The 27,886-nt window shown below is 49.1% G+C and overlaps 2 protein-coding genes across 11 annotated transcripts in view; one reads left to right on the top strand and one right to left on the bottom strand.

The window, feature by feature from the left end:
- The window catches only part of Cep250 (centrosomal protein 250), a 48,461-nt gene extending 29,856 nt beyond the window's left edge, over positions 1-18,605 (top strand). For 7 of the 8 annotated variants that reach the window (XM_035447090.1, XM_027421350.2, XM_035447089.1 and 4 more), the window contains 13 exons: positions 661-783; positions 2,354-2,487; positions 4,283-4,421; positions 5,073-5,415; positions 6,366-6,487; positions 7,814-7,934; positions 9,222-9,343; positions 10,069-12,660; positions 14,819-14,932; positions 15,095-15,244; positions 15,550-15,651; positions 16,670-16,732; positions 17,885-18,605. In XM_035447090.1, coding sequence (XP_035302981.1) covers positions 661-783; positions 2,354-2,487; positions 4,283-4,421; positions 5,073-5,415; positions 6,366-6,487; positions 7,814-7,934; positions 9,222-9,343; positions 10,069-12,660; positions 14,819-14,932; positions 15,095-15,244; positions 15,550-15,651; positions 16,670-16,732; positions 17,885-18,148 — 4,389 coding nt within the window. In that variant the 3' untranslated portion in view covers positions 18,149-18,605. Of the gene's footprint in view, positions 1-660; positions 784-2,353; positions 2,488-4,282; positions 4,422-5,072; positions 5,416-6,365; positions 6,488-7,813; positions 7,935-9,221; positions 9,344-10,068; positions 12,661-14,818; positions 14,933-15,094; positions 15,245-15,549; positions 15,652-16,669; positions 16,733-17,884 lie in introns of those variants that run through there. The other variant, XR_003486466.2, reaches the window with a different exon arrangement.
- Positions 18,606-20,532: 1,927 nt separating this feature from the next.
- Positions 20,533-27,857, bottom strand: CUNH20orf173 (chromosome unknown C20orf173 homolog). Of its 3 annotated transcripts, none has more exons than XM_035447093.1 (5): positions 27,719-27,857; positions 22,321-22,644; positions 21,998-22,155; positions 21,770-21,919; positions 20,533-20,825 (listed from the first exon to the last, which is right to left on the bottom strand). In XM_035447093.1, exons 2-5 carry the CDS (start codon positions 22,591-22,593, stop codon positions 20,732-20,734), a joined length of 675 nt encoding a protein of 224 aa, XP_035302984.1. In that variant the 5' UTR covers positions 22,594-22,644; positions 27,719-27,857; the 3' UTR covers positions 20,533-20,731. The 3 variants fall into 3 exon arrangements, with proteins under 3 accessions (XP_035302984.1, XP_027277156.1, XP_035302983.1); XM_027421355.2 differs by lacking the exon at positions 27,719-27,857 and adding an exon at positions 21,570-21,620 and having other exon boundaries at positions 22,321-22,780; XM_035447092.1 differs by lacking the exon at positions 27,719-27,857 and having other exon boundaries at positions 22,321-22,780.
- Between the last annotated feature and the right edge of the window lie 29 nt (positions 27,858-27,886).

Here is a 27,886-nt window from a genome sequence, read left to right as displayed (position 1 = left end):
GTACTTGCAGAGGCCAGAAGAGGATGTCAGATCTCCTAGAACTGAAGTTACAAACATGTGGATACTGGGAATTGAATCTGGGTATTCTGCAAGAGCAAAGTGCTCTTAACCACTGACCATGTCTCTAGCCCCTGTGATATATCATTTTATGTATTTAAATACTTATTCTTTTATTATCATTATCTTTTTGTGGTTCTGGGGCTCCAACCTGGAACCTTGTAACATTTTAGGCAAATGTTCAGCTACTAAATTATAATGCCAGCCTAGAATATCTTTTTGAGGCAGGGTCTCTGTTATGTGGCTTCCACCTGTCTTTGCCTCCCTAGCACTGGCATTAAAGGCATGTGCTGCCATGCCTGGCCAGGATATCTTTTAATACAGTACTTGACCAAGTGAAAGTATGTACATTTATGTATGCAATCAAGTGAAAATAGGGGTATGTTGGGGAGGCTGTGGGCCTGTCTAGAAGTTTGACTGAGCCCATGCAATCGTGTGGAAGAAGGAATAGGGTATAAGGATAGAGGGGGGAAACAATATGCATTCTTAGTCCCTGCCTCAGGTCTGTCAACTCAGTAGAATCAAACAGCACTTATACAGCACAGGTTTCAGGAGCTAGCCCCTATGGAAGCTTTTTGCACTCACTGATCCTTTCTCCGGTAGGAGACCACTGACATGCTGCAGACCCAGCTTCAGGGAGCACAGCAGGAGCTGAAGGAGGCAACCCAGCAGCACAGCGAGGAGCATGCTGCCTTCCGGAAGGACAGAGAAGACCTACAGAAGCAGGTCCATCTTTCCTACCTGCCTCACAGCCCTGCTCACCACAGCCAAACCTTCCCACTCCCTTTGTAGACAAGAGTCCCAGGTCCTGCTGCTTGAGCTTGGGAGGACAGGGCTACAGAAATAAGTGCAGAGTTGTTGAAGGGTGTTCAGAGCTGATCATGTGCCTCAACGAGTTCTGGGATTGTATTATTAGCCATCGTTACCCAGATTCTACCAACAGCCACTGAAAATACATACTGTGAATATACAGGCCTTTTCTTATTCTCTAAATAACAACCGTTTTACATAGTGTTTACTTTGTATTAGGTACTGTTTACATTGTATTCAATATGAGAAATGTATAGGAGAATGTGAATAGGTTGTGGTCAAAAGCTATATAATTTAATGCCAGCACTTAAGATTTAAGAGGTTGAGGCAGGCCAGGTGTTGGTGGCAAACGCCTTTAATCCCAGTACTTGGAGGCAGAGGCAGGTGGATCTCTGAGTTTGAGGCCAGCCTGCCTGGTCTACAGAGCAAGTACCAGGACAGGCTCCAAAGCTACATAGAGAAACTCTAACCCTTGGAGAAAAAAAAGAGAGAGACAGAGATTGAGTTTGAAGTCAATCCTAGCTGCATAGTGGGATTCTGTCTTTAAAACAAGAACAGGCTAGGAAGGTGGCTCAGTTAATAAAGTACCTGCCATAGTGCATTAAGGTCTGAGTTCAGATTCCCAGCCCCCACATGGAAAGCTGGGTGAGGCTGGAGAGGCAGAGACAGGCGGGTCCTGGAGCTCACCATCAGCTGGTCTTCCTGAAAGTAAGTAGTATCAGGTTTAAGAAGACAGATCCTGCTTTAAAAAAAAAAAAAAAAGGTGGAGAATGATAGAGGAAGCCACACATTAACCTCTGACCTACACACACACACACACACACACACACACACACACACACACACACACACCACAGACAGACACATGTGCTGGGATTAAAGGCATGCACTACCACCACCCACCTTCTCAACCAAGATTTTTATTTATGGCTGCACTTATGTAGCATTTCTAAGACTTTGGAAACGAACAAGCTTAAGAGTTTGGGGGAAGGGAATGATAAGAATGTGGTTGAAGCCAGGTATTGGTGGTGCACACCTTTGATCCAAGCACTCAGAGTCATGCAAATCTCTCAGTCTGAGGACAGCCCGGTCTACAGAGCAAGTTCCAGGACATCCAGACTATAAAACCCTGTCTGAAAGAAAGAAAGAAAGAAAGAAAGAAAGAAAGAAAGAAAGAAAGAAAGAAAGAAAGAAAGAAAGAAAGGAATAAAAGAAAGGAAGGAAGGAAGAACACACACGCATGTTCATTTAGATAGCTCAGAACAACTACAAATTGTCTACTGACCTCCACAACATGTCATGGTATGTGATTGAGTGTGTACATACACAAGTAAATGTAAAAAAGAAAACAAAATAGTGTAGGGACTAGTGAAACCTCCAGAACTGTGGAGATGGGCCACTGACTAATATGGCTTACCTGAGCCTAAACATCTAGACTTCTTCTTCTGGGCTTTGTCATCTCAGCCTCTTGCTCTTAACCTTCCAGGTAGAGGACTTGAAGTCTCAGCTGGTAACCCAGGATGACTCCCACAGGCTGGTGAAACAAGAGATTCAAGAGAAGATGAAGGAGGTTCAGGAATATAGCCGGATTCAGAAGGAACTCGAGAAAGAGAAAGCCAGGTAAGCTAGACAGCCAGAGGGGTGGCTTGCCTTATGTGTCGTAGTCACAGTGGCACTGACTATTCTGTGCAAGGTTATCTCACCATGTCTCACTCTGGAGTACACGTGTAGTAGCCATCTGGAGTGGACATGATCTCAGCTTCAGATCTTATATTTAGTAAATATTTAGAGAAAAGACCATTTATGCACCATTGTCTTATGACAATGTAGTCCCTACCTCAATAGAATTTATAGTCTGTGGGATTTTTTTTTTTTTTTTTTTTTACTCCCAGACAGGGTTTCTGTGTAGCTTTGGAGTCTGTCCTGGAACTCACTCTGTAGACCAGGCTTGCCTTGAACTCAGAGATCTGCCTGCCTCTGCCAAGTGCTGGGATCAAAGGTTTGCGCCACCACTGCTTGTTGGAAATTTTTAATCGAACAATTTTTTAAACAAATGGAAAGAGACAAGGTGCAGAGAGAGAGAGAGAGAAAGAGAAAGAGAGAGAGAGAGAGAGAGAGAGAGAGAGAGAGAGAGAGAGAGAGAGAGAGAAACTGCTTTAGAAAGGTATAAGGAAAATCTTTCCCAGGAAGTTACATTTAAACTGAATGCTAAGCCAGACATGGACCCTCAGTCCCAGCACTCAGGAGGCAGCTCTCTGAGTCTGGCCAGGTCTACAAAGTGAGTTCCAGGACAGCCAGGGCTACACAGAGAAATCCTATCTTTAAAAACAACAACAAAAAGATAAAATAAAAATAAACTGAATACTGGAGCTGTCAGATGGTTCAGCTGGTAAGGACGCTTGCTGCGATGCCTGCCCGACCTGTGTTCAATCTTCAGAAGCCTCATGATGGAAGGAGAGGATCCATGCCTGAAGGTTGTCCTTTGACCTCCACTCGTCCCTCTATACACACAGTAAATAAATAAACAGATGGAATGTTGAAAGACAATGGAGCCACCCTTGTAATCAAAGAGAGTTCTGTTCAGTAAGAGAAGAAGTCTTGAGGCAAATGAGAGCTTTCCCTCTTTGGTGATGCCAGAGTGTGGAAAGCTAGTATTAGCTAAAGTCCACAGCAGGAGCTTGTAGGTTACATTCAACAGGAAACTGTAAGGATTTCAAGTAAGGGAATCAGCATAATCAGATTTCTGGCCTGTTAGAAGGGATAGTGATGGCCTGAAACATGGAGTGACATGAGCCCATTCAGAATGGGAGACAGCATACGCTCAGTGACCTAGGGACCTGAAAAGGAATGGATCTTTTCAATAGTGACAACTGAGTCCTAAAGACAAGTCAGGAGGCTGGAACAGGTGTCCAAATGAGAGTTAGCAAGACTGTGTGTGCCATGGTAAGTAGGAGGGAAGGGAAGAAGAGAGGAACTTAAGATACATTACGGCTTAAGACAATTATATATAGTTATAGATTGGATGTGGGTAGGATGAAGGGGGAATTAAAATGGTTGTGGCTTCCATGCTTTGACACTGTAGATGAAAGAGCCATTCACAGAGCCATGGGACAGAGTGAGAGATGATTGGGTGGAGAATTGGGGACACAGGGATGGGAAGCTTGGATATAATGAATTTGAAATATGTGCATATATATGTGGGATTTATCAGAGAAGAATAAATTGGAGTGAAATGAGTCCTCATGTATGAAGTTCCTAGGAGCCCTTAGGTGTTCAATAAACAGTAGTTCTTACTGACCCTCTGGTCACCATTATGGTTTCTGTTTTAACAAGCAGTGCTATGATTAGAACAATCCGGTGAAGTACACTCTCACCCCCTGAGAGAATGACCTCTCTCTCCAACCTTTGTTTTTAGCCTGGCACTGTCGCTGGTGGAAAAAGAAGGCAGACTCCTCATTTTACAAGAAGCTGACTCTGTTCGACAGCAGGAGCTGAATTCCCTGCGCCAGGACATACAGGAGGCCCAGGAAGGACAGAGAGAGCTCAGTGTACAGGTGCTGCACTATGCCTGAGCCCTACTTTCTGGAGAGGATGCTCTTAGAGGGGCTGGGTGAATTTTTTTTTTTTCCTAAGAACAAGATAGGCTGGGACCTCAGCATCCCTGCCAGTAGGGGAAAAGCAGGGCTGGGCACCAGGGGTTTAGGAACCTGACACACAGATGAGCTCTGTCCCATGTGGGGAGCCTGACATCCTGAACAGAGTGTTCATGCATAATCACTTGCAGATGTACTTCATCTGGTTGGCAAAATGCAGCAGGGGAACTTGGAGGGTAAACACCAGCAAGAGGCCTTCCGTACTCCATTTGTTCATTGACTCGGACCTGAGCCTGGAGGAGAGACAAAGTTGAAAAGGAGAGGGAAGGGGCTCACACCTACCTACTAGTTTTCATACAGTCTGACCAGCTCCATGTCAAGGTTTCAGGGCAGAGTTCTAATCTCAGCAGGGCTGACATATCTGTCTGACTGGGAACAGGGCCAGGTGTGTTAGTGTAGCCTGGGCCCTTGTGTGTGGTGTTGATCACCCCCAGTTGTCAGAACTACTCATTTCAGGGCCCTTCCTACCTGCTGCAGAGCTGAGCCCACTGGACTTCTCCCCATCTGGGGTCCTGATGGAGCTTGCTCAGAGAGTCTACTTCCTCCCGGCAGGTGGAACTACTGAGGCAGGAGGTGAAGGAAAAGGAGGCTGACTTTGTAGCCCGGGAAGCACAGCTGCTCGAGGAGCTGGAGGCCTCACGGATCACAGAGCAGCAGCTGCGAGCTTCTTTGTGGACCCAGGAGGCCAAGACAACCCAACTGCAGCTGCAGCTGCGCAGCACTGAGAGCCAGCTGGAGGTACTGGCTGCAGAACAGCAGCCAGAGAACCAGGCCCAGGCCCAGCTGGCTAGCCTTTACTCTGTTCTGCAGCAGGCCTTGGGGTCTGCATGTGAAAGCCGGCCTGAGCTGAGGGGTGGGGGCGACTCTGCTCCCTCCCTGTGGGGCCCTGAGCCAGGTGAGGAAGCCACATGAGAGCTAAGTCTTGTGGGCCAAAGCTGGGGAGAGGGAAAGGAATGGAGTTCCTGCTGTAAAATAGCATCCAGGTTAAGGCCACCGCTGATTCCAGGTAGCTTGAACCCCAGTCTGTTTGGTAGCAGGCAAAGCCACCTAACTTCTCGGAACTTGATTTTTCTTGATTATAAAATGTTAAAAGTCCTATCTTAGAATTTGTCTAAGAATATAAAAAGAGGTAGGCCAAATGGAGGTGCCTGCCTGTAACCCTAGCACTAAGTTCCACCAGCCTGAGCTACATAGTCAGTTGTTTGGGGTTGAGGTTGGGATAGGTGGATTAAGAGTATAGTAAATTCCAGCCAGCCTGGACTACTTAAATCCTGTCTTAAAAAAAAAAAAAAAAAAATGAGGCTGGGCAGAGGCAGGTAGTCTCTGTGAGTTCGAGGCCAGCCTCGTCTACAGAGTGAGTTCCAGGATAGTCATGGCTATTACACAGAGAAACCTGTCTGGGAAGGGAAAAAAATACAATTTTTTTTATAGCTTGCACTTTTGAGCATAGCTGCCAACAGCCAGCATTTTCTAATGCAGCAGTTCTCACTGTGGGGTTGAGATCCTTTTGGGGGTTGAATGACCCTTTCACAGGGGTCACATATCAGATAGCCTGCATATCAGATACATCACAATTCATAACAGTAGCTAAATTACAGTTATGAAGTAGCAACAAAATAATTGTATGTTTGGGGTCACCACAGCATGAGGAACTGTGTTATGGGTTCGCAGCATTGAGAAGGGTGAGAACCACTGCCCTAATGGAAAGTATAGGAATAAACCTTCTAGAAGGGATTCTTTGGAGAGAGGGGGGGCCAGCGGGAGGGCCAAGGCCCTGTCTGGGGAGGGACAGCTAAAGCTGCTGCTTATTGTGGCAGCCAGGTAAGAAGTTTCCCTTTTCTTCAGATCAGAATGGAGCTAGGAGACCCTTTAAGAGAGGGTCCCTCCTGACCGCACTGTCAGCCGAGGCTGTAGCATTGGCTCTCCAGAAGCTTCATCAAGACCTGTGGAAGGCTCAGCAGGCCCGGGTATGTCCTCTGCCCTCCTCCTTCCTTTTCTGGAGTTCCCCTGAGATCCTCAAACAGACTTGTAAATGGAGGGAGATGGGTCAAAGGTTACTCATCCCGATCTCTGCCCCTATCATCCCACCTGTATCAGTGACTGTCCTGCAAACATAACTGAGCCTTTGGATTTCCTGGGCCTTGCTTTCACTTCCTCAGCTGTCCCACTCTACTCCAAACCCCAGTTGCTGGGTGGGGCCTAGAGGAGCCCTGAGAACTGTAAACATGGGTTTTCTCTTATATCATTTCTTCTCATCCAAGAATTTCTTCTTGGTACCAAATCCCCTGAGAAAAGGCAGGTAAGCTGGGGCGTATTGAAATTTGAGGTCACCACTTAACAAAAATATTCTAGACTTAAGACTGAACCTACTTCACCTCACTGTGCACTTGCTAGTCAGTACTGAGAGCTGCCAGTGCACCTGTGCACCAGCCACTCAGAGCTGGTGATACAGAAATATAAAGACACAGCCTGCCTTCAAGAAGCTCTGCATAGTGGAGCTGACAGAAGGACCAGTTCAGACAGACAGCTACCTGCTGGGACTGGAAGAAAGTGTCAGGGGAACTGTGAAGGAGCCTCTTGGGCGAGAAGGGGTGTGGCCTGGGATAGGATACTGAGCAGTTATTTCAAAAGAAATAATCCAGGTGTAGCGGCACATGCCTGTAGTCCCAGCACTCAGGAGGCTGAGGCAGGAGGATTGAGAACTTGAGACTAGCCCGAGTGATATATTGAGACCTTGTCTACCCCCCCAAAAAAAATAAAAATAAAAGATTTGGGCAGATAAGGTGTGGGGCCTCAAATGTCTGTAATCCCAGCACTTGAGAGGTAGAGGCAGGATGATAGTCAGGAGTTCAAGACAAGCCTAGATTTTGTAGTCACTTTAAGAGCAACCTGGGCTTCATGAGACTGCCAGAAATAACAACAAAAACCTAAGTCCAAGGGGTGCCCCTTAGGTTCACCCTCCCTTCTGCATAAGAGTTTAAAGCAGTGATTCTCAACCTGTGGGTCGCAAGCCCTTTGGGTGCTGAGCGACCCTTTCACAGGGGTTGAATACCCGATAGCCTGCATATCAGGTTTTTACATTACAGTTTATAACAGTAGCAAAATTACAATAGCAACAAAAATAATTTTATGGTTGGGGTCACCACACTTCAAGGAACTTATTTAAGGGTCACATCGTTAGGAAGGTTTGAGAACTGGCTTAGAGAGTGGGGTCATGATGGCAGAGACTGCAGAGTATGGATAGTCTCTGAGCTCCTGAAAGTGTGAGCTCAGCCCCGCCCTTCCTCTCCCAGGATGATCTGAGGGACCAGATCCAGAAGCTGAAACAGCACCTGACTGATACAGAGGCCCAGAAGAGCCAGGTCCACTCAGACCTGCAGGACCTGCAAAGACAGCTCTCACAGAGCCAGGAAGGTGAGATGCTCAGGGGACCAGGCTGAAAGGAGGCAAGAGCAGGTGGTGGCTGGAATGGGGAGACTAGCTCAGGCACCTGGGAGGGGCGAGCCTCTTCAACTCTTGTTCCACTGTGCTTGGCTTTTGTGGGCCACCCTGGAAGAAGGATTTAGAAGGAACGGACTTGGGAAATCGATAGACGCTGCCTCCTGGGCTGCTGATAGTCTCTTCGGGGAGTTGTTTTTGTTTTTTCACTTTTAAAATTGCACTTATTTTGTGTGGGGGGGGGGATGCCATGGCACACATGGAGGTCAGAAGCAATTTGTGGAAATCAGTTCTCTTCTACCACATAGGTTCCCCAGGATTTAACTCAAGTAGTCAGGTGTGGTAGTGGGAGCTTTTTCCCTTCTGAGCCAGCTCACCAGCCCATGCAGGGAAAAAAAAAATTTTTTTTTTCAAGCACAAAATCCTGGTGACCCTGGGCCAGAACTATCAGAACATAAAACTGTATTTCTTTTGTCGTTTATCCCTGTTACTTATTTTTACCATTTTCCACTATCACCTCAAAATTAGCCTTTGAGGACAAAAGGGTTGTAAACATACTCTTGAGAAAGGCCAGAAGGGGACTCAGGAAGAGCAAGCACACTGCCATGTCCCTCTGCTGAGGGTTTGGAGGGTGGGGACCACTTGGAAAGGAAAAGAGGCTCAAGACTGTTCCCTTCTGAAGTTCTATTGCAGAAGGAAAGAGGTGAGCCTTTTAGGCATTTGAGACCTTGTCTACCCCCCAAAAAAAATAAAAATAAAAGATTTGGGCAGATAAAGTGTGGGGCCTCAAATGTCTGTAATCCCAGCACTTGAGAGGTAGAGGCAGGATGATAATCAGGAGTTCAAGACAAGCCTAGATTTTGTAGTCACTTTAAGAGCAACCTGGGCTGAGGTTCCGTCTTCAGACTTTGAGGGCCTCTAGGAACCACCTACAAACTCATAGAATTGGGGCTAGAACGGGCCACTGCATCAGCTGGCTCTCATGTCTGGAGAGCGATCTGAGAACCCCTGGGTGATGGGTTCTCAGATGAAGTGTAGGGTGATTAGCAGGCTGTGCTGTGCCAGGACTCTCAGCAGACACAGATGCAAGGCTGGAAGCAGCTGCTGGCAGAAAAGTGATGGCACAGGACACTGGGTGTCATTTTCTCCTCCTTGGCCTTGTTCCCCTTTGATTCTGATCCCTGTCCTCCATCTGCTTCTGTACCCTGTGTTCCCCCACCTGCAGCCATGCACCTGACTCCAACATCTCTGTTCTTTTCAAAGAGAAATCCAAGTGGGAAGGGAAACAGAACTCCCTGGAGTCTGAGCTGAGGGACTTGCATGAGACTGTGGCATCCTTACAGAGTCGCCTACGGCAGGCAGAGCTGCAGAAAATGGAAGCTCAGGTAAAGTGCTGGTCTGGGGAAGAGTGCCTTGGGAATTGTGTTTAGAGTTCAAGCACCTAACCCTTATCTTAACCCTAACCCTAAACCTTGACCCTTTCCTAACCCTAGCCCTGACCCTTTCCCTAACCATAACCCTAACCCTAACCCCTGACTCTGACCTTTTTCCTAACCCTAACCCTAACCCGTGTTCTGCCTCTCAGAAACACCTTGGCCTGTCTGTGCTCATGCCTGGCTTCCTTCAGCAAGTCTCAAAGTTCCCTGACTCTTCCCACCTTCCCATTATTAAGGTCATAGTGAACCTTTATTTAATTACTTTTTCTGGATTAAGATTAGACAGTTATTCCCTGATGTGCAAGATCAGGGTCTAGAATGCCTCTTTGCATTAGGCTATCTCCCCTGGACACAGAAGAGCTCTGGAAGGTGGTAGGGACACTTGGATAGGGTCAGCTTAAGTGGGGCACTTCTTCAGTCCTTGTTAACGACTGGTCACTGATGTTGCCTCAAAATAAGAAGCCAGTGTTAGAATGATAGTATCAAGAAAATAATCTTGTCCAGGCAGTAGTGGCACACACCTTTAATCCCAGCAGGCAGGCTGACCTGAGTTCAAGGTCAGCCTGGTCTACAGAATTCCAGGACGGCCATGACTACACTGAAAAACCCTGTCTTGAAAGACCAAAATAAAAAGGAATAATCGTGTCTTAAAGCCTTTTGCCTCTTGTTTCCAGAATGAGCAAGAGTTGCTTCAGGCATCCAAGGAGAAGCTGACAGCCCAGGTTGAACGTCTGCAAGCATTTGTTGCAGAAGCCCATGCTCAGGCAAGTGCGGCTTCTGTCCTGGAAGAAGATCTGCGAACAGCTCGCTCAGCACTGAAACTGAAAAACGAGGAGGTAGAGAGCGAGCGGGAGAGAGCCCAGGCTTTGCAAGAGCAGAGTGAGCTAAAGGTAGCCCAGGGGAAAGCTTTGCAGGAGAATCTAGCCCTGCTGGCCCAGACCCTGTCTAATAGAGAGCGGGAGGTGGAGACGTTGCAGACTGAGATCCAGGAACTGGAGAAGCAGCGGGAAATGCAGAAGGCAGCTCTGGAGCTGCTCTCCTTGGACCTGAAGCAGCGGAGCCAAGAGGTAGACCTGCAGCAAGAACAGATTCAGGAGCTAGAGAAGTGCAGGTCGGTCTTAGAGCACCTGCCCATGGCCGTCCAGGAGCGGGAGCAGCAGCTGAGTGTACAGCAGGACCAGATCCGAGAACTGGAGAAAGATCGGGAGACCCAGAGGAGTGTCCTGGAGCATCAGCTCCTGGAACTGGAGAAGAAGGCTCAAGTGATTGAGTCCCAGAGGGGACAGATTCAGGATCTGAAAAAACAGCTGGTGACACTGGAATGCCTGGCCCTGGAACTGGAGGAAAGCCATCACAAAGTGGAGGGCCAGCAGCAGGTGATTGCGGAGCTGGAGAGCCAGAGGGAAATGCAGAGGGTGGCTCTAACTCACCTTACATTGGACCTGGAAGAAAGGAGCCAGGACCTACAGGCACAAAGCAGTCAGCTCCATGAGCTGGAAAGCCACGGCACCCATCTGGCCAGAGAGCTGCAGGAAAGAGACCAGGAGGTGAAGGCTCAGCGCCAGCAGATTGAGGAGCTGCAGAAGCAGAAAGAGCAGCTGACTCAGGACCTGGAGAGGAAAGGCCAGGAGCTGATGCTGCAGAAGGAGAGGATTCAGGTTCTGGAAGACCAGAGGACGCTACAGACCAAGATCTTAGAGGAGGACCTGGAACAGATCAAGCACTCCTTGAGAGAACGTGGCCAGGAGATGGCTTCTCAGCGGCAGCTGATGCTCGAGCGGGCAGACAATGGGCAGAGCCCTGGTAAAGCCCAGCGCGGAAGCCTGGAACACTTGAAGCTGATCCTGCGTGAGAAGGAGAAAGAGGTAGAATGCCAGCATGAGCGCATCCAGGAGCTTGAGGAGCACGTGGGCCAGGTGGAACAGCAGCTCCAAGGCCTGCACAGGAAGATGGGTGAGACTAGCCTGCTCCTGACCCACCGAGAACAGGAGGTAGCAACCCTACAGCGGCACCTCCAGGAAGCCAAGGACCAAGGGGAGCTGAAAGAGCAGGCACTTCAGGGTCAGCTGGAGGAGGCCCAGAGAGCTCTGGCCCAGAGGGACCAAGAACTGGAGGCCCTTCAGCAAGAACAGCAGCAGACCCTGGCCCAGGAGGAAAGCATGAAGCAAAAGACAGGCGCTCTGCAGGCCGCTCTGGAGCAGGCCCAGGTGACCCTGAAGGAGCGCCAGGGGGAGCTGGAAGAGCACCGGGAGCGGGCACAAAGGCTCCAGGAAGAGCTGGTGCTGGAGGGAAGACAGGTTCGGGCCCTGGAGGAGGTGTTGGCAGACCTAAGGTCTGAGATTCGGGAACACGAGAAGGCTGTGCTGGCCCTTCAACAGCAGTGTGCAGAACAGGCACAGGAGCATGAGGCAGAAGCCAGGACCCTGCAGGACAGCTGGCTGCGGGCCCAGGCCACACTCTCAGAACAAGAACAAGAGCTAGCAGCTCTACGAGCAGAAAATCAGTATTCCCGCCATCAGGAGGAGGCTGCATGGGGCCAAGCAGAGGCTCTGCAGGAGGCCCTCAGCAAAGCCCAGGCTGCCCTGCAGGACAAAGAGCAGAGTCTCCTTGAGCAGGCTGAATTGAGCTGCACTCTGGAGGCCAGCACTACCGCCTTACAAGCTTCCCTGGACAACTGCCAGTCACGTGCCAGGCAGCTAGAAGAGGCCCTGAAGATTCGAGAAGGTGAGATCCAGGCCCAGGGGCTCCAACACCAGGAGGTTACGCAGCAGCTTCAGCAGGCCCTTTCCCAGAAGGAAGAAAAGTTGAGGCAGCAGGAGGAGCAGAGGCAGCTGCTGGAAAAGGCTCTGACCCAAAGCAGTCAAGAAAATGGGATCCAAGAGAAACAAAGTCTGGAGCAAGAGAGAAAAGAGGACACAGGGGGCCTTGTGGCGAGCCTAAGGGAGCTACAACGGACTCTAGCCCAAAAAGAAGAAGAGATTTTGATGCTGAGGGAGGCCCAGCAAAGGCAGAGTCTAGAGGCCTCTTCCCCAAGCCACAGAGCCTTCCCAGCAGAGAAGCCAGCTCCACAATTGTGCCAGGAGTTGGAACGACTGCAGAATGCCCTGAGGCAGACAGAGGCCAGGGAGATCGAGTGGAGGGAGAAGGCTCAGGACTTGGCACGGTCCCTGGCCCAGAGCAAGGCCAGCAATAACAGTCTGCAGGAGATCGCTATGCTCCTACAAGCCTCTGTCCTAGAGCGGGAATCGGAACAACAAAGGCTACAGGTGAGTCACTAGGAAGGGCAGGGGATAGAGTTCATTAACTGAGCTCAAGGGCTGCTTGCCTGTGGTACCTCAGAGAGTGAGAAAGTGGAGGTGGTGAGCCCCCCCATACCTCAGAGCTAGCGGAACAGATGAGCAACCATAAACAGTGGGGTCCGTGTCTGATAAAGGAAGTTCAGTGTGCTCCAAGCACACGGGGACACCAAAGCTTCCCAAGGATGGTACCAAATGGCTTCCTGGTAAAACTGGTGTTTAAGGTTAGGTTGGAAGAGACTAGTAGGGAATTAACCAGACACCATGCAGGTGGGACTTTCTTGTGGAAAGGCAGAGGAAACACGAGGAAGGAACATATGGGGGACCTGTGAAAGAGGGCCAAGTCACGTGGAACGTAGAGACACGAGGCCAGCAGAAGCTATGGCATCCAGGGCTCCTAAGGACTAGGTCACTCGTGGGAAGTGGGTAGAAAATTTAGGACAATTTCAGAATAACTGCTCAGGATGCGTGTGGATCGACAGCAGACTTGAGGAGACAAAAGGGGACTCTGGAAGTCCAGGGAAAGGTGGAGACTTGGGGGGGGCGGGCAAATGTGAATAAAGAAAGGACAAAGGCAGCACCAGGAATCTGCCCACTGAGATGAAGAAAAGCAGGGTGAGGAGGTGAACTTGGTCGGAAGTGGAATGAGGCACCTGGGGGACACACAGGGGACATTCCTGTAGGGGAAGGAGTGTGGCGCTTGAAAGTCAGTGGTTGATTATAGACGGTTGTTCTCAACCTGTGGATCAAACGACCCCCCAGACGCACAACTCCTGGGGCCTCCTCACTTTCTGGGAACTCACAAAGCTCTGCCCTGGTAAAAAGGTGGTGTGTGAAGAAGGAATCACACTCACAAATTTGGGGGTTGGGTTCCTAGATTTGAAATAGGTTCTGTAATTTACTGGCTGTTGTCTATTTCACTTTTCAAGACTGCATTTCTTTTTTTTCTTTTCTTTTCTTTTTTTTTTTTTTTGTTGTTTTTTTGTTTGTTTTTCAAGACAAGATATCTCTGTATAGCTCTGACTGTCCTGGAACTTGCTCTGTAGACCAGGCTGACTGGCCTGCCTCTGCCTCCTGAGTGCTGGGATTAGAGGTGCACCACACCTGAATACGTGGGAATGATGGTTTCAATGAGGCTGTGTGTAGCAAGTGCTTTTTAACATTTATCTATTTGAGCCACATGTGTAGAGGTCAGATGATAGCTTGCAAGAGTTGGATCTCTCCTTTCGCTATGTGGGTCCCCAGGATTGAACTAAGATCATCAGGCTAAGTGGCAAGCATCTTACTGGCCATGGAACTTATCATCATATAGCCTATCCTGTGGCCTAGCAGAAGGGGGGCACATCTCTGGGCATGAGGATACTTCCTAGGCTTGCTCTCAGGTTACTGAGTGTTCTTTAGATAACATAACAAAGATCAGAGGCAGCTCTTTGTGGTGGTCATGCTTTTGTTGTTTTTGGGGTTTTTTTGTTTGTTTGTTTGTTTTTTGAGACAGGGTTTCTCTGTGTAACAGTCCTGGCTGTCCTGGAACTCACTCTGTGGACCAGGCTGGCCTTGAACTCACAGAGATCCGCCTGCCATCTGTGTGTAGAGTGCCTATGCAAGCCAGAAGAGGATGTTGGATTCCCTGGAGCTGGACAGTTAGAGGCAACTGTGAGCCATGCCATGTGGGTGCTGAGAACCAAATTTGGGTCCTCTGGAAAAACAACAAGTTCTCTTTACCACTTAGCATTTTACATATTTTATATATTTTTGCATGCCAGGTTCCATTGTTCTCACTTTTTCACTACCCTCAAAGAAGGAACTGATATTATGTCCATTTTGTAGTTGAAAAATGGCAGTTTGAGACTTGAGCTTATCCAAAGTCAGACATCTGGTTGAAATGGTTAGCTCTGACATCTGAGTAGGGCTCAGGATTAGACCATTTGGCTCTTCCTTTCCCTGTGAGCCTGTCACACGTGTGCGCGCGCGTGCACACACACACACCACAACACACCCCTCACACCAAACATCACACACTCTCACATCCGGCTCCATTCTTGAGCACGATTATGAAGAGTAGAGGATGAGATAGTTTTGGACATGAGTTTGGCGTAGTGTGATTTTTGTCCCTCGCTCTGTACCCTAGGAGGAGTTGGTGCTTAGCAGACAGGCTCTGGAGGAGCAGCAGTCACATGGCTCACATTCAACCAGCAGAGCAGACCGGGGGCCCAAAGCTGGACAAGATGTACATCCTGGAAAGGTGAGCTGGGCCTGGTGGCATAGGAGGAGCCCTGCCAACAGTGTGTTCCCTCCTTGGGGAATGGGTCTCTGAACCCAAGCTCACAAATTGGTCCCTTTGCCCTCTGTCTCTTCTCCCTGTCTGTCTGGATGCCCATATGAGTACCATGGGTCTTCCCTGCAGGTAGTTGTGGCTGAGCCCAGTCCTGGGGTGGAGGAGAAGGAGCAGTGGACACAAAGGCTTGAACGTCTGCAGCAAGCAGTTGCACAGCTGGAATTTGACCGGAGCAAGCTGCAACACCACAATGCGCAGCTGCGGATTACCTTAGAGCTGGTCAGTAACTTCTGCAGTCCCCGTCCTGTGCCTGTTTCTGAAACAGTTTATTAAATTACACCATGCTTTCTCTGTGGATGCCTACTCATCATGCTGGGGAGCATAGTAGTTGACATGGCAGGAACAGCTCAGGAACAACCCACAAAGCTATCCTCTGCTCCCAGGGCCTGAGAGCTGGCCTGCCTTCTCTGTACCAGGAGCACTTCTCTGTACCCTACTGTATGCCCTCCCCAGCCCTCTACACTCACCCCTGCACACGTGCTGGCTCCAGATCAAGACGTGATTTCTCACTTGCATATTGGCAGGTAGAGCGAGAACGGAGGAAGCTGAAGAGGGATTCCATGCGTGCTTCCCGAGCAGGGTCACTGGAGATGAAAGAAGCTATGGCTTCGTCCCCCGCACAGCAGGTTACCCTGTTTTTCTCACCTGCCTCTTTCTTCCTGCCACTATAGAAGCTCAACCCTCTGTAGTGCACTGTTGTATGTAGAGACAGCCACTCTATTTAATCTAGAGAGCCCCTTCTGGGTTGATTCTGCCCGTTGTCTGTCCTTGCCTTAGGAGGAGGTCCAGCATCAGTGAGTAAGCACAGCCAGGGATAGTGGGTTCAGATCACTCCCAGGCCAGTGCCTCACATTGCCCTCTCATCCAGAGCCTCTGGCATCCAGGGCTATGTCGTGCTTACCAGCTCTTGACACGCCCAGGAGTTTGAGCACAGCTTTGTATCTAAGAGCCCCTTAGTTCTGAGTTTACAAAGTTAGGGTTCTGATGTGTCCTGGCACAGAGCCCCATTCTCAGGGAAAAGTTTGCTCTTTTAAACCGTCACCGCCTAAGGTAAACTGTGCCCATCAGCATGGCAGGAGGAACTTCTAGTCCTGAACATCTCCAGCTTCACCCCACTTCCTTTAATGAACGTTTCCCAGGGGCAGATACTATCTTTCTTCCCCTTCGGCCCAATGCTGCCACAAACCAGATCCCTTATGTTAAATAAAAGAGTTCCTCACAGCCGGGCGTTGGTGGTGCCTTTAATCCCAGCACTCGGGAGGCAGAGGCAGGCGGATCTCTGTGAATTCAAGGCCAGTCTGGTCTCCAGAGTGAGTGCCAGAATAGGCTCCAAAGCTATACAGAGAAACCCTGTCTCGGAAAAAACAAAAAACAAGTTCCTCACAGAAGATGCTGCTTGTGGTGCTGCTGTGAGGCCCTCTTGGGCCTTCCCTCTGCCTGGAGCCATGCCCCACAGTGCTTCAGTCTGAGTTCAGGTACTCCTGGCCCTCATGATGAGCTAGACCCCTGCGAGGGGGATAAGGAGTTCAGCACCGCCTTTTCCACAGATAGACCTCCTGGAGGCCTCGCCAGCCTAGGAGCACAGGTGGGGGTAGGATGCTGTGGAAACTCCATTCTAACAGGAGCCATATCTGTTTTCCTCAGGATGGGAGAGCAGCTCAGAGGGGTTCCTCGGATAGCATGCGTGTGGTTGAACTTCAGAGAGAGGTATGTTCTGGAAGGATCCATTTCCTATTCCCCTTTTCTCTCACTGTACTCAGGCAACAGGTTCAGTGTCTGCATGTCCAGCAGGAGAGGGGAAGCAGCTTTGGCACTCAGAGAACTTTGATCTCCATAGGAGACAAAACGGTGCTCCAGTCCCAACTCCACCTTCAGTGTGGCAGGAAGTCTGGGGAGAGGAGACTCAGAGGGTCTAGGGCAGAATGGGGCAAGCAGCACTGGCTGGCCTGGCCCTCCCTTGTAGGCAGGGCTGTGGACAAGCACACTAGGCAGAGGCACTCAGACATGGCCAGGCAAGCTGCCATGCTCAGGAAACTACTTTAATGCCTCCTGCCTCCTGTGCTACCTAAAGAGTCCAGAAGCCTCTTCTTTTCTCCTCCTTCCTGCTCCCTACACCTGTCTTCCTGTCCCACCTAGGAGTAATGAGAAGTATAGATTTGACTTCTGAACCTCTCTCAGAATCAGTAGTTATTGTTGGCAGGCTGACTCCAGCTGGACTTGAGCTATGCTTTGTAGTCTGTTAAATTTCTACGAAGCCCCCTGACACAGAGTCTGAGGCAAGAGAAGCCTTGGGACTTTCGTTTTCCCGTGTCCTAGTTTCATTGATAAACACCCAGACAACAGCAATGGACAGGAAAGGGGTTATTTTAGCTCACAATTCCAGGTACCAGTCCATCGTAGCAGGGAAGGCAAGGCTGCCAGAACTTAAAGCAGCTAGTCACAGCACAGTCAGCAGCTGGGAGAGAATGCATGCATGCCTGGTACTTAGCTTACTGGAGTCCAGGACTCAAAGCCAAGGAATGGAACCACCGGCACAAACAAGCTGGGTCTTCCCACATTGTTTATGTAGACAAAGCAGTCCCTCACAGACATGCACAGGCCAACCTGATGTACCTAGTCCCAGGTACTAGATTGTGTTGACAGTTAAGCCCGCTGTCTTTCCTGTGGAGCCAGTGTTGAGAATCACTGGATTTGGAGTCCATGGGACCCTTATCCCAACTCCAGTGCCTGATTCTGAGATTCAGATATGAAGCAGTTGATCCCAGGGTGGAGCCACAAGCCACGAGAGCACAGAGCAGAAGGGCCAGGACAGCCTCAGAGCCTTCAGCTGCTCTCCTTCTTGGTTTTCCTGTCCACCAGGTAGCGCTGCTGCGAGCCCAGTTGGCATTGGAGCGAAAGCAGAGGCAAGACTACATTGCACGATCCGTGCAGACCAGCCGCGAGCTAGCAGGCCTGCATCACAGCCTGTCTCACTCCCTCCTCACCGTGGCCCAGGCCCCCGAGGCCACTGTTCTTGAGGCTGAGACCCGAAAGCTGGATGAGTCCCTGAGTCAGAGTCTGGCATCCCCAGAGCCAGTTCTGCTACATCCCAGTCTGGACACTGCTCAAACTACCCCCAGGTAGCAGCCATAGCCAGGGCAGAACATAGGCCAGTAAGGTGGTGCACATTGGACAATTGCAGAGGGGTCACAGCTCCCTCCCTGCAACAACTACAGGTTTGCCAAAGGCAAGATTTAACTCTGTTACCCAACTAGGAGGCCCGGGTCAGCTGATAGTCCCAGGAAGAAAATGGGAAGGCTCACATGGGAATGAGGCAAATCACATTTGCTTGCTAACCTCCTGTTACCCAAGAAGTGCCTTGCCCTGACTATGGGGCATCTGTTGTCTTTCTGCCTGTTGAAGCAAGCACAGTCTACACTGAGCCTGGGCCCTGTTGGCACCAGCAGCACAGCACGTGGGTCCTCTGTCCTGGACAGGAGCATCCTCAGAGCATGAAGTGCAGGGAATGTCCACTGCCTTCTTGGCTTCAGTGTATCCCTCCCCTTCCCCGTCAACAATAAATGCCAGGCCTTCGCCTTCGTCCTCGGCTGCTGTCTCCACTTCTGCAGACAGGCAGAAGCAGGACACCAAGTGAATCGAGGAAGATGCTGCGTGGTGTGCTGTCTAACTGGGGAGGTTACAGAGGAAAATCCTGGTCCAGCTTCAACTGTGACTGGTAAGAGCCATGTAACAAGTCTGACAAGATGCTTGGCACTTGCTGCCAAGCCTGACAATATGAGTTCTGTCCCCCGTCCCACAAGATGGAAGAATAAATAGCCCTCTGACCTCCACACATGTTCGATAGAACCTGCCCCTACATATACATATGCATGTAAACAAAAAAAGAACCAAGTAACACATTACCGATTTAGAGACGTGTATGAGCAGAAGTCCTGTGGAGATTCCAAGGAGCGAGGCATCACCCCCTGACCCCTGAGGGATGGAGTTGTTGAGAGTTCTGCTAAACACGTGGTGGGAACGAGTCTATCTGAGGCAAAGGGTGGACCAAGGTTAGAGGCTGGATTACAGCAGGCCTCTAGCTCCTACCCAGACAGTAAGCATCCACTGTGTTTCTTTACCTAAACCAAGCTCTATGACTTTTGGCTAAAGCCACAGTCTTGATTGGAGAAGTCCATGTGGCTTCTTTCCCCATAACACATGGTTGTCTGAATATCCTCCCATGTCCTTTCCTGGGTGCATCTCCTGGAAATGACTCTGGCCTCTAAGTCCCACCATGTATCAAGCGAGTCAGCACAGAAAGGGCCTGGTGGATATAGACTAGAGCTCACAGGCCTAAGGCCATTGTTGGTGACTTCCTCAAAGCCTAAAAGGAGTAGTGCCCTGCATGCTTCCTCTCTCTCCCTTCCTCCCGCTGTTCCTTCCCTCTCCCCTCTCCTCTCCCTCCCCTACCCCCCCCCTTGAAGTGTTGGGGATAGAACTGAAGACGTCAGGGTTCTGGGTATGAGTTCTACCCCAAGCCATGTCACTGCCCTACACCAACTTCTTGTTCCCAGATAGAGAGGCTTGAGCCTGCAGTGCATGTGCCCTCGTGCTTTGTATTTTTGACAGTTAAGTCATTCACATGTGTGTGCCTGTCCACACACACACACACACACACACACACACACACACACTGTATGTATTGGTATTCCAATCCAATTTCATCTTTTAGTATGTGCATATTTTTCTAGTTCCCTATACTGAAGAATCAGTCCCCTCTGAAAACAGTGAAACTAACTTGAGTTTGATCATGCTACTTAGTGTAAATACAGTGAGCCAATGCCTTTTACTGGGGTTACTTATGGGCAAGGAGTATTAACAGAAGTAGAAATAACCCAAAGACAGCTGTGTCACCAAAAGCCCACCCCACATGGGTGACACTCACAAATGCTGAACACTTTAGCTCACTGTATAACTTGCAGGCAGCTCCACGGGCTGGAGACTCTTCCTAGCAGTTCAATTGATCTCTGCTTCCTTCCAGGCAGCTAGGCTTGTCTGGGAGTGGCTCTCAGTAGGCCTCACTGCTTACATATACTTATGGAGTGAAGGGTCTAGTGAATCTGCTCAGTTTTTGGGACTTCCTGAAGCTTTTGAGTTGGGAAGCTTCCCTGCAGGATGGAATTTTCGCCTCTCCTTAGAACCCCCTGTGTCTTCCTCCAAAGTGAAAGGTTTTGTCTTGTAGGAAAATGCTACATAACACTGAGCAAGGCAGTGCACACTTGTAATGCCAGTCCTCAGAAGGCATTTCGAGAACATCATGAGTTCAAGATCAGCCTGGGCTACACTGTAAAATTCTGCTCAAGGCAGGTGGATCTCTGAGTTCGAGGCCAGCCTAGTCTATAGAACTAGTTCCAGGATAGCCAGAGGCCAGAGCTATAGGGGTCGGGGATGGAGGTGTCAGAAAGACAGGCAGGCATTGCCCCTGGGATCTGACCCTTCCTCCCCAGGTATTATGTTTACAGATAAGAGAACCAGACCAAGATTTTATTCAGTTCCAGACTGATCTCATACCATTTTCTTTTGATCTTCACCCATGAATGTCTTCACAGTTATGTGGCTGTTATGATCCTAAAACTCTGCAGCATTCATGCCTCATCTGCCTGTCACTTGTAAATGGCAGCCTTGTCTGGCCATCCCAGCTGACAAGCGTCTTCCGTTTGTGCTTCTCTAGTCCATGCAGACAGGTCCTGGGGGCTCTGGTCTGATTATCGTAATGGGACCATATACTCTGCTGTTCTGGTCCAAATCCAGAAAGGGTGGCCTAGCATGAGAGGGATGTGCATGTCAGCAGGCTGGATCCTGTCCTTTAGCCCTTGTTCCCTCTTCCATCATCTAGTGACAGGCTGTTTCTAGAACTGGGAGAGAATAATAGAGCTTCCCTTCTCTAGGGTCGACAGACTGAACACAGTGCAATAAACACTCTCATAGACTTACCTTGAACCTCAAAAAGACCATCAACTAGCTAATCTCTGTTATGCCCCGGGAAGGGGATTCCAGACAGAAGAAAGGCCCTGTGAAAAGGCAAAAGGCAACTAGAGCACTAGGGAACTGCGCAGGGGCTGGAGAGGTAGCTTGGCTAAGAGTACTCACTGCTCTTGCAGAGGACCTGGGTTTGGTTCTCCTCAGCACCCACATGGCAGCTCAGAACCATCCAGAACTCCATTTCCAAGGAACCAAACTCCCTTTTCTGACCTCTGAGGGCACTAGGCATGAACATAGTGCCCACACATACGTGCAGTCAAAATACTCCTATACACAAATAATTTTTTAAGAAATTGAAGTGCAGAATGGGATACAAGAAGGCAAGTGAGTGTATGCTCAGAGCTTTGCCCTCCGCGCCGAAGACGTCAGGGAATGTGGTGAGTCTGTGCGGGCCATGCAGACCAGACTGTGAATTCCAGCATTGACACTCAGCCTGGTTATCCAGCTGGTTGCCCGTGTTATAGTTGTATCTGGGCTAGCCTGCATCTCTCCCCACAGCAGCTCAGAGATGCATGCTCCTTACCTCATCTTAACTAGCTCGTGCCTCTAGGGAAATCAGACTGTCTCCCAAAATCTACAGTTGAGAAAGAATTGGAGATGGTGAAATGCTAGAAAGCTCCTGAGACCTAAGAAAATCCCTCAGCTGTCCCCAGCGTTCCTCCCATCTTCTTAAGGGGAACCCCCACACCTCCACACTGAGAGTATTTGGGACATCTCCATTACCTTGTCACTCGGGGCGCCATCTCCACAAGCTCCAGGAGCCACTGCTGCCTCCAAGAGCCCTGGTGACTGGCATTCTTGGGACAGATTAAGGGTCCTGTGGTTTGGCTCCTCAAAACTGCCTCAGATCCGTGGGTGGTGTCCTGACTCATCCTGGGAACAATGGCAAACATTGACAGAACCTCGGGATAAGCCTGGCCCGGGCCCTGCTACCTTCTACTTAGTACCAACCTGAAAGCCATGTAGAATTGGTTGGTATTGCTGAGGCCAGAGTTCCCCAGCATGGCACAGGGCACACAGGGAAAGTCAAAATGGTACAGGAGGGGCCTGGGGATCACTTCTGATAGCTCCTTCCACGTTTTTTCAAGCTTGCTTACTGAGTTCATGCCCTGGTAACAGCAGAAAGAGAAGTCGGGGTTCTGGCACCAGCCATCAGTTCGGGGGTGGGGACCAGGGAGAAGCACACAGCAACCAAGAGAAGAGGGTTAGGATAGGAGGTGAGCTGGGCATGGAGAAGACAGTGAGTGGCTCAGGGCCCAGTCCTGACCACTGACCAGCCACCAGAGGCCTTTTGTCCTCCTCAAATACCCCATGGTCTTCTCATAATATGCTTCAAACCAGTTCCATTCTCCAGCTGTGTGGTGGCAAGTGGAGCAGTTCGGGGTCCTTGAAAGGCAGCCACTTTCCCCAGATCTGAAGCACAGCCAGTTACAGTGCTGTGGTACCATGTATGTCCATTCCTGCTGGGGTGCTGATCCGTGTGTCCAATCCAGGTAGGGAGCCATCAGCAACAAGACGAGCCCCCAAGAGACCCAACAGGACTCCATATCTGGCCCATGCACCAGGTCATGTGGCAGACAGCAGACTGGGGTCTCTACCTGAAAGGACATGGGGCTGAGGCTATGGACAGTGCCAGCATCCCTTCATGCTGGTCTCCACAGTTCCCCGGCTTTCCTTCCAGCTTCAACCTTCCCTTCCTGTCCATTTTCTCACCCCCAGGGAGCGTTCTCACTGGACCTAGAGAGAACATAAATTTTATCCTCAGTGCTCCCTGCAGAAGGAAATGACAGGCTGTCAGGGCCACTCCAGTTGTATCACAGTGCATCACAGAGTCCACATTGTGACCACTGCCCTGTAGCCTGCCTGGGGAAAGTCTGCAGCCTCTCTAATGCTCAAAAGTGAGAGCCCTCGGCTCTCTTCCACTAAGATGCCTGAGATCTCTCACCAGAACAAGCCTGAGGCTGAACTTGTGGTTTTCCCTAGAAGCCAAGCCTTGCAAGACAGTAAATGACCCACCATCCCCTGCTGCTATGGTTTCAGTGATCCTCCAAAATGTCTTAGATTTATGTAATGACACTCTGTGGCCTCTAATACATAGATGCACATACTATGGTATCAAAAACTTCCCAGCCGGGCGGTGGTGGCGCACGCCTTTAATCCCAGCACTCGGGAGGCAGAGGCAGGCGGATCTCTGAGTTCGAGACCAGCCTGGTCTACAAGAGCTAGTTCCAGGACAGCCTCCAAAGCCACAGAGAAACCGTCTAAAAAAAAAAAAAAAAAAACCCTCTTCCCTAACAATGGAAGCAACGGGAGCAAGGTTTTTTAAATTGTTTTACACTTATTTATTTTGGGGGGGGGCATTCATTCCACGGAGCACGTGTGTGGTGATCACAGGACAACCTGCAAGAGTCGGGTCTCCTTCCACCTTGTGAGTTCTGGGAATTGTCAGAAATTGTCAGGGTTAGTGACAAGCACATTACCCACTGAGTCATCTCACTGCCGCCCTGCAGAACATTTTCATTTGCTCAGAACAGCCAGTACTATTGATGTAAAAGGAAAAAAGCAAGAAACCCCAACAACTCTGCATTGAAAATCAATATGTTAAGCTTGATTTCCATGTAGTTATTCTTCACACTAGAAATTAAACAAGGCCCATATGTGTAAATAATTATAAAACAAAACAGTATACTTCATCTTCTAGACAAGAATGCCAAATTCATTTCTCTTTGTGCAAAACCAATTGTAGCCTAGCATGTTAGTGTAACTTTTTTTTCCCCAGCACTTGGGAAGCAGCAGTAGGAAGATCTCTGTGAGTTTGAGACTAGTTTGGTCTACATATGGAGTTCCAGGCCAGTGAGGACCACACCCTGTCTCAAAAAAAATTATAATTAAAAGAGCTGACTCAGCTGGGCAGTGGTGGCGCATGCCTTTGATCCCCACACTCGGGAGGCAGAGACAGGTGGATCTCTGAGTTCAAGGCCAGCCTGGTCTACAGAGCGAGTTCCAGGATAGGTTCCAAAGCCACAGAGAAACCCTGTCTCAAAAAACCAAAAAATAAGAAAAGAACTGGCTCAGTGGGTAAAAGCACCTGCCACACAAGCCCGAGGACCTGAGCTTGATCCTTCAGTGAGGAGACCAGATTTATCTCAAACCACGGTCTACATCCTGCTCACATCCACCTCCAGGAGTATCTAGCAGCTGGTGGATGTCATTCTAGTTCTGTGGCTTGTGGATCAGCTGCCAGGCCCTGATAGAGCTCCTTCCACAATGTTTATGTATGTGGGTGTGTTGCCTGTATGTCTGTCTGTCTGTCTGTCTGTCTGTCTGTATGTATGTATGATGTACCTACACCATGTGCATGCAGTACTCATGAGGGCCAGAAGAGGGTGTTGGATTCCCTGGAACTGGAGGTACTGACCATTGAGGGCCACCAAGTGGATTCTGGGAATTGATCCCCGGGTCCTCTGAAAAAAGCAACCATGGTCTTAACTACTGGGTCAACTCTCAAGCTCCTATACCCATCTTTTTAAATGCAAGTTCTAAGGATCAAACTCGGGTCAAATAGTTTTGTGTTCCTTTTTTTCTGCAGTTAGACCTGAGAATTTACATTTACAGAACTGATTCCTATATAGGTATTTAGTTTGGCTCCAGTGTTTTGCCTCTAAGCAACCCCACGAACTCATCCTTATGCCTTTACTACCTCGTACATCTTTTATTTGTTTTGAGATGAGTTCTCACAGCCCAGGCTGACCTTGAACTGCCTTGAAATTATGATTCTCCTGCCTGTACCTTCTTCTAAGTGCTGGGATTACAATAATCACCATGACTGGCCTTCCTTTCAGTCTTTTGTTTTTGTTTTGTTTTAAAAAACAAGGTCTCCCAGGAACTGGAGAGATGGCTCAGTGGTTAAGAGCACTGGCTGCTCTTCTAGAGGACCTAGGTTCAATCCCCAGCACCAACATGGCAGCTCACACTGTCTAACTCTAGTTCCATGGAATCTGGCATCCTCACATATATGCAGGCAAAACATAATGCACATAAATTAGAAATAAATAAATTTAAAGCAAACAAGGTCTCCCTACATAGCCCAGGTTGACCTCAGCCTTGCATCCCTCTGACTCAATCACTGCAAATGGCCTGGGAAACTAAAATACAGAACAAACCCTATACCTAGGATAGTTTGGTGATCAGCTTTGCTCAAAGGAGGTGCAGTGTGTAGTGCTCAGGGGGAACAACAGACTCCTAACTGACCAAAGTACCAAGAATAAATGACTGTTGAATACCCAGCCATAAATGAGACAGCCATATTACACCCTCCAAGGCTCAGGGAACATTTTGGAAGATGGGGTTGAGAGAATATAAGATCTACAGGAAGAAGGGAGAGCAGTGTGGAATTGTGAATTCCAGGCATGACAAGGCATGACATGGTAGTTGTACCCTTGATCTCATAAGAGCTCAGATTAGGGGCTGGAGAGATGGCTCAGTGGTTAAGAGCACTGGCTGCTCTTCCAGAGGACCGGGGTTCAAGTCCCAGGACCCACACAGCCGCTCATAACCGCTCGTAATTCTAGTTTCAGGAGACCCACAACTTCACATAGACATACATGCAGGTAAAACATGAATGCACATGAAATAAAAATAAATTTTTTTTAAAAAGAGCTCAGATTATCTGCACAAAATCTCCATAACATTGGGCCAGTCAACACCAGAGGATTTATATGCACAGAATGGTTGGTGAGAGAAGCAGAGAGATTTTTGTGAGTGGTTGACCACATGAACACACAAAGTCATGAAAGTAGAAGGAAAGTGAAAGGGATTATGGGTAACTGTGTGTGTGTGTGTGTGTGTGTGTGTGTGTGTGTGTTAGAAATACATTTTATATGTATGAAGATGTCATAATGAAATCCATTATTGTGGGATAATATATGCTAATAAAAAACATTTAAAAATTAGGTGTGGCAGTACATGCCTTTAACCCCAGCTTCTGGGAGTCAAAAGCAAACAGATCTCTATGAATTCAAGGCCAGCTAGAGCCACATAGTAAGACCCTGTCTAAAATAAAATAATACAAAATAAATGCTTCTGGGTGGTAGTGCATGCCTTTAATCCCAGTACTCTAGAGGCAGAGGCCGGTGGATCTCGTAGTTTGAGGCCAACCTGGGTTACAGAGTTCTAGGACAGCAGGGCTATACAGAAAAACCTGTCTTGAGAAAGAAAAAGGAAAACTTTTTAAAAATCCTTAGATGGAAGGGAAACTATTCAATACTATGGGTATGTAACCACTCAACAGCATAAAATGGGATTCCTAAAGTGAGATTTATGACCTGAAGCAGGAATTCTAAATCAAAACCTTTAAGCTCAGGGCTGGAGAAAGAGCTCAGTGTGGTTTCTGCTCTTTCAGAGGCCCCTGGTTTAGTTCCCAGCACACACATCAGGTGACTCACAACTGCCCATAAGTCTAATTCTAGGGGATCTAATGCCCTCTGCTATCATCCAGTACACATAAACTCATGCAGATACACATACCCATAAAAATAAATAAATAAATAAACCAGGCAGTGGTGGTGCAAGACGTTAATCCTAGCACTAGGGAGGCAGAGGCAGGAGGATCTCTGTGAGTTCAAGGCCAGCCTTGTCTAAAGGGTGAGTTCCAGGACAGCCTGAACTGTTACACAGAAAATCCCTGTCTCAAAAAAAACTGCATACATACATACATACATACATACATACATACATACATCTTCAAAACAAAAACGTGAGATGCCATGAGGCTGAGGCAGGCAGTGTCCAGGAGTTCTAGGCCTGTCTGGACAGCATAGGGAGACTCCGTCTCAAAAGAAAACTCAGGAGCATTTTGTTTTAGTCACCACAGCTGGATTAAGCCAGGGCTGCTCCTCTACAGCCAATGGGTTACAAGAGGAAGCAACTCTCCACTCTATAGCCTAGGCCTGGAGGGGTGGAGCATGTGGATGAATTTACCGCATTCTGAACAATGATTTTGTGTTAACCCAGAAAGCACTGGGAAGCTGTTTAAGAACCGAGGGTACTTTGAGGTCCAGTAGAACAAGGTTCCATTACTGATCAGATTGTGCTTGAGAAAAATGGATGCTAACATCATTTTTTTTTTTTTCTCTCCCGAGACAGGGCTTCTCTGTTTAACAACCTTGGCTATCTTGGAACTCATTCTGTAGACCAGGCTGGGCTCGAACTCACAGAGATCTGTCTGTCTCTGCTCCCGAGTGCTGGGATTAAAGGCGTGAGCCACCAGCACTGGACTCCACTTTCTTTTAAAAAGTCTTTAAAATTATATTTACTTATTTGTGTGTGGCCACCGGCGTGCCACGGCATTCGTGTGGGAGGTTAAAGGACATTTTGCAGGAATCGGTTCTCTCCTTCCGCCACGTAGGCCTAGGGATCGAACTTGGGTGATAAGGATTGGCAGCAAGTGCTTTCAGCCGCTGAGCCAACTAGCCCGCTAATAACCACTCCTCAAGGCACACATTCTCCTGCCTTAACCGCATTGGAAACACCTCGATGCCACTCTTGGACTTTCTGATGCGGTCGGCGGGAACCAATTATTTGCACTTGGAGCCAATTCTAACTCATGCTGCTGCGGGGGAACGTCGGAAGCGCTGTCCTAACAGGTCCTAAGGTCCCAGGAGACGCGCTTACCACCGGTGCTGCCACTCAAGCGCCGCCCTCTGTTCCCGGCCCGCCCACCTCGGGACGCTGCCCAATCCTCGCCTGGGAACGTGACAACGCCCACAGGTCAGACAGCCTGTAAGAAGGCAGGTAAGGGGTGGAGCCCGCGTACGCACTGCTGCGCCTGTGCGCGACAGC

This window comes from Cricetulus griseus, chromosome 6 (genome assembly GCF_003668045.3).
Source record: "Cricetulus griseus strain 17A/GY chromosome 6, alternate assembly CriGri-PICRH-1.0, whole genome shotgun sequence".
In the NCBI taxonomy this organism is placed as follows: Eukaryota; Metazoa; Chordata; class Mammalia; order Rodentia; family Cricetidae; genus Cricetulus; species Cricetulus griseus.
This window is presented reverse-complemented; position numbering and strand designations above follow the sequence as displayed.

Coding starts and splice junctions, on each gene's coding strand:
- CUNH20orf173 (XM_035447092.1), bottom strand. CDS start 22,656: ATGTCCTTTCAGGTAGAGACCCCAGTCTGCTGTCTGCCACATGACCTG. Junction 21,920..21,997: donor CAATTCTACATGGCTTTCAG/GTTGGTACTAAG, acceptor CATTGTTCCCAG/GATGAGTCAGGACACCACCC. Junction 20,826..21,769: donor ATGGCGCCCCGAGTGACAAG/GTAATGGAGATG, acceptor CTCTCATGCTAG/GCCACCCTTTCTGGATTTGG.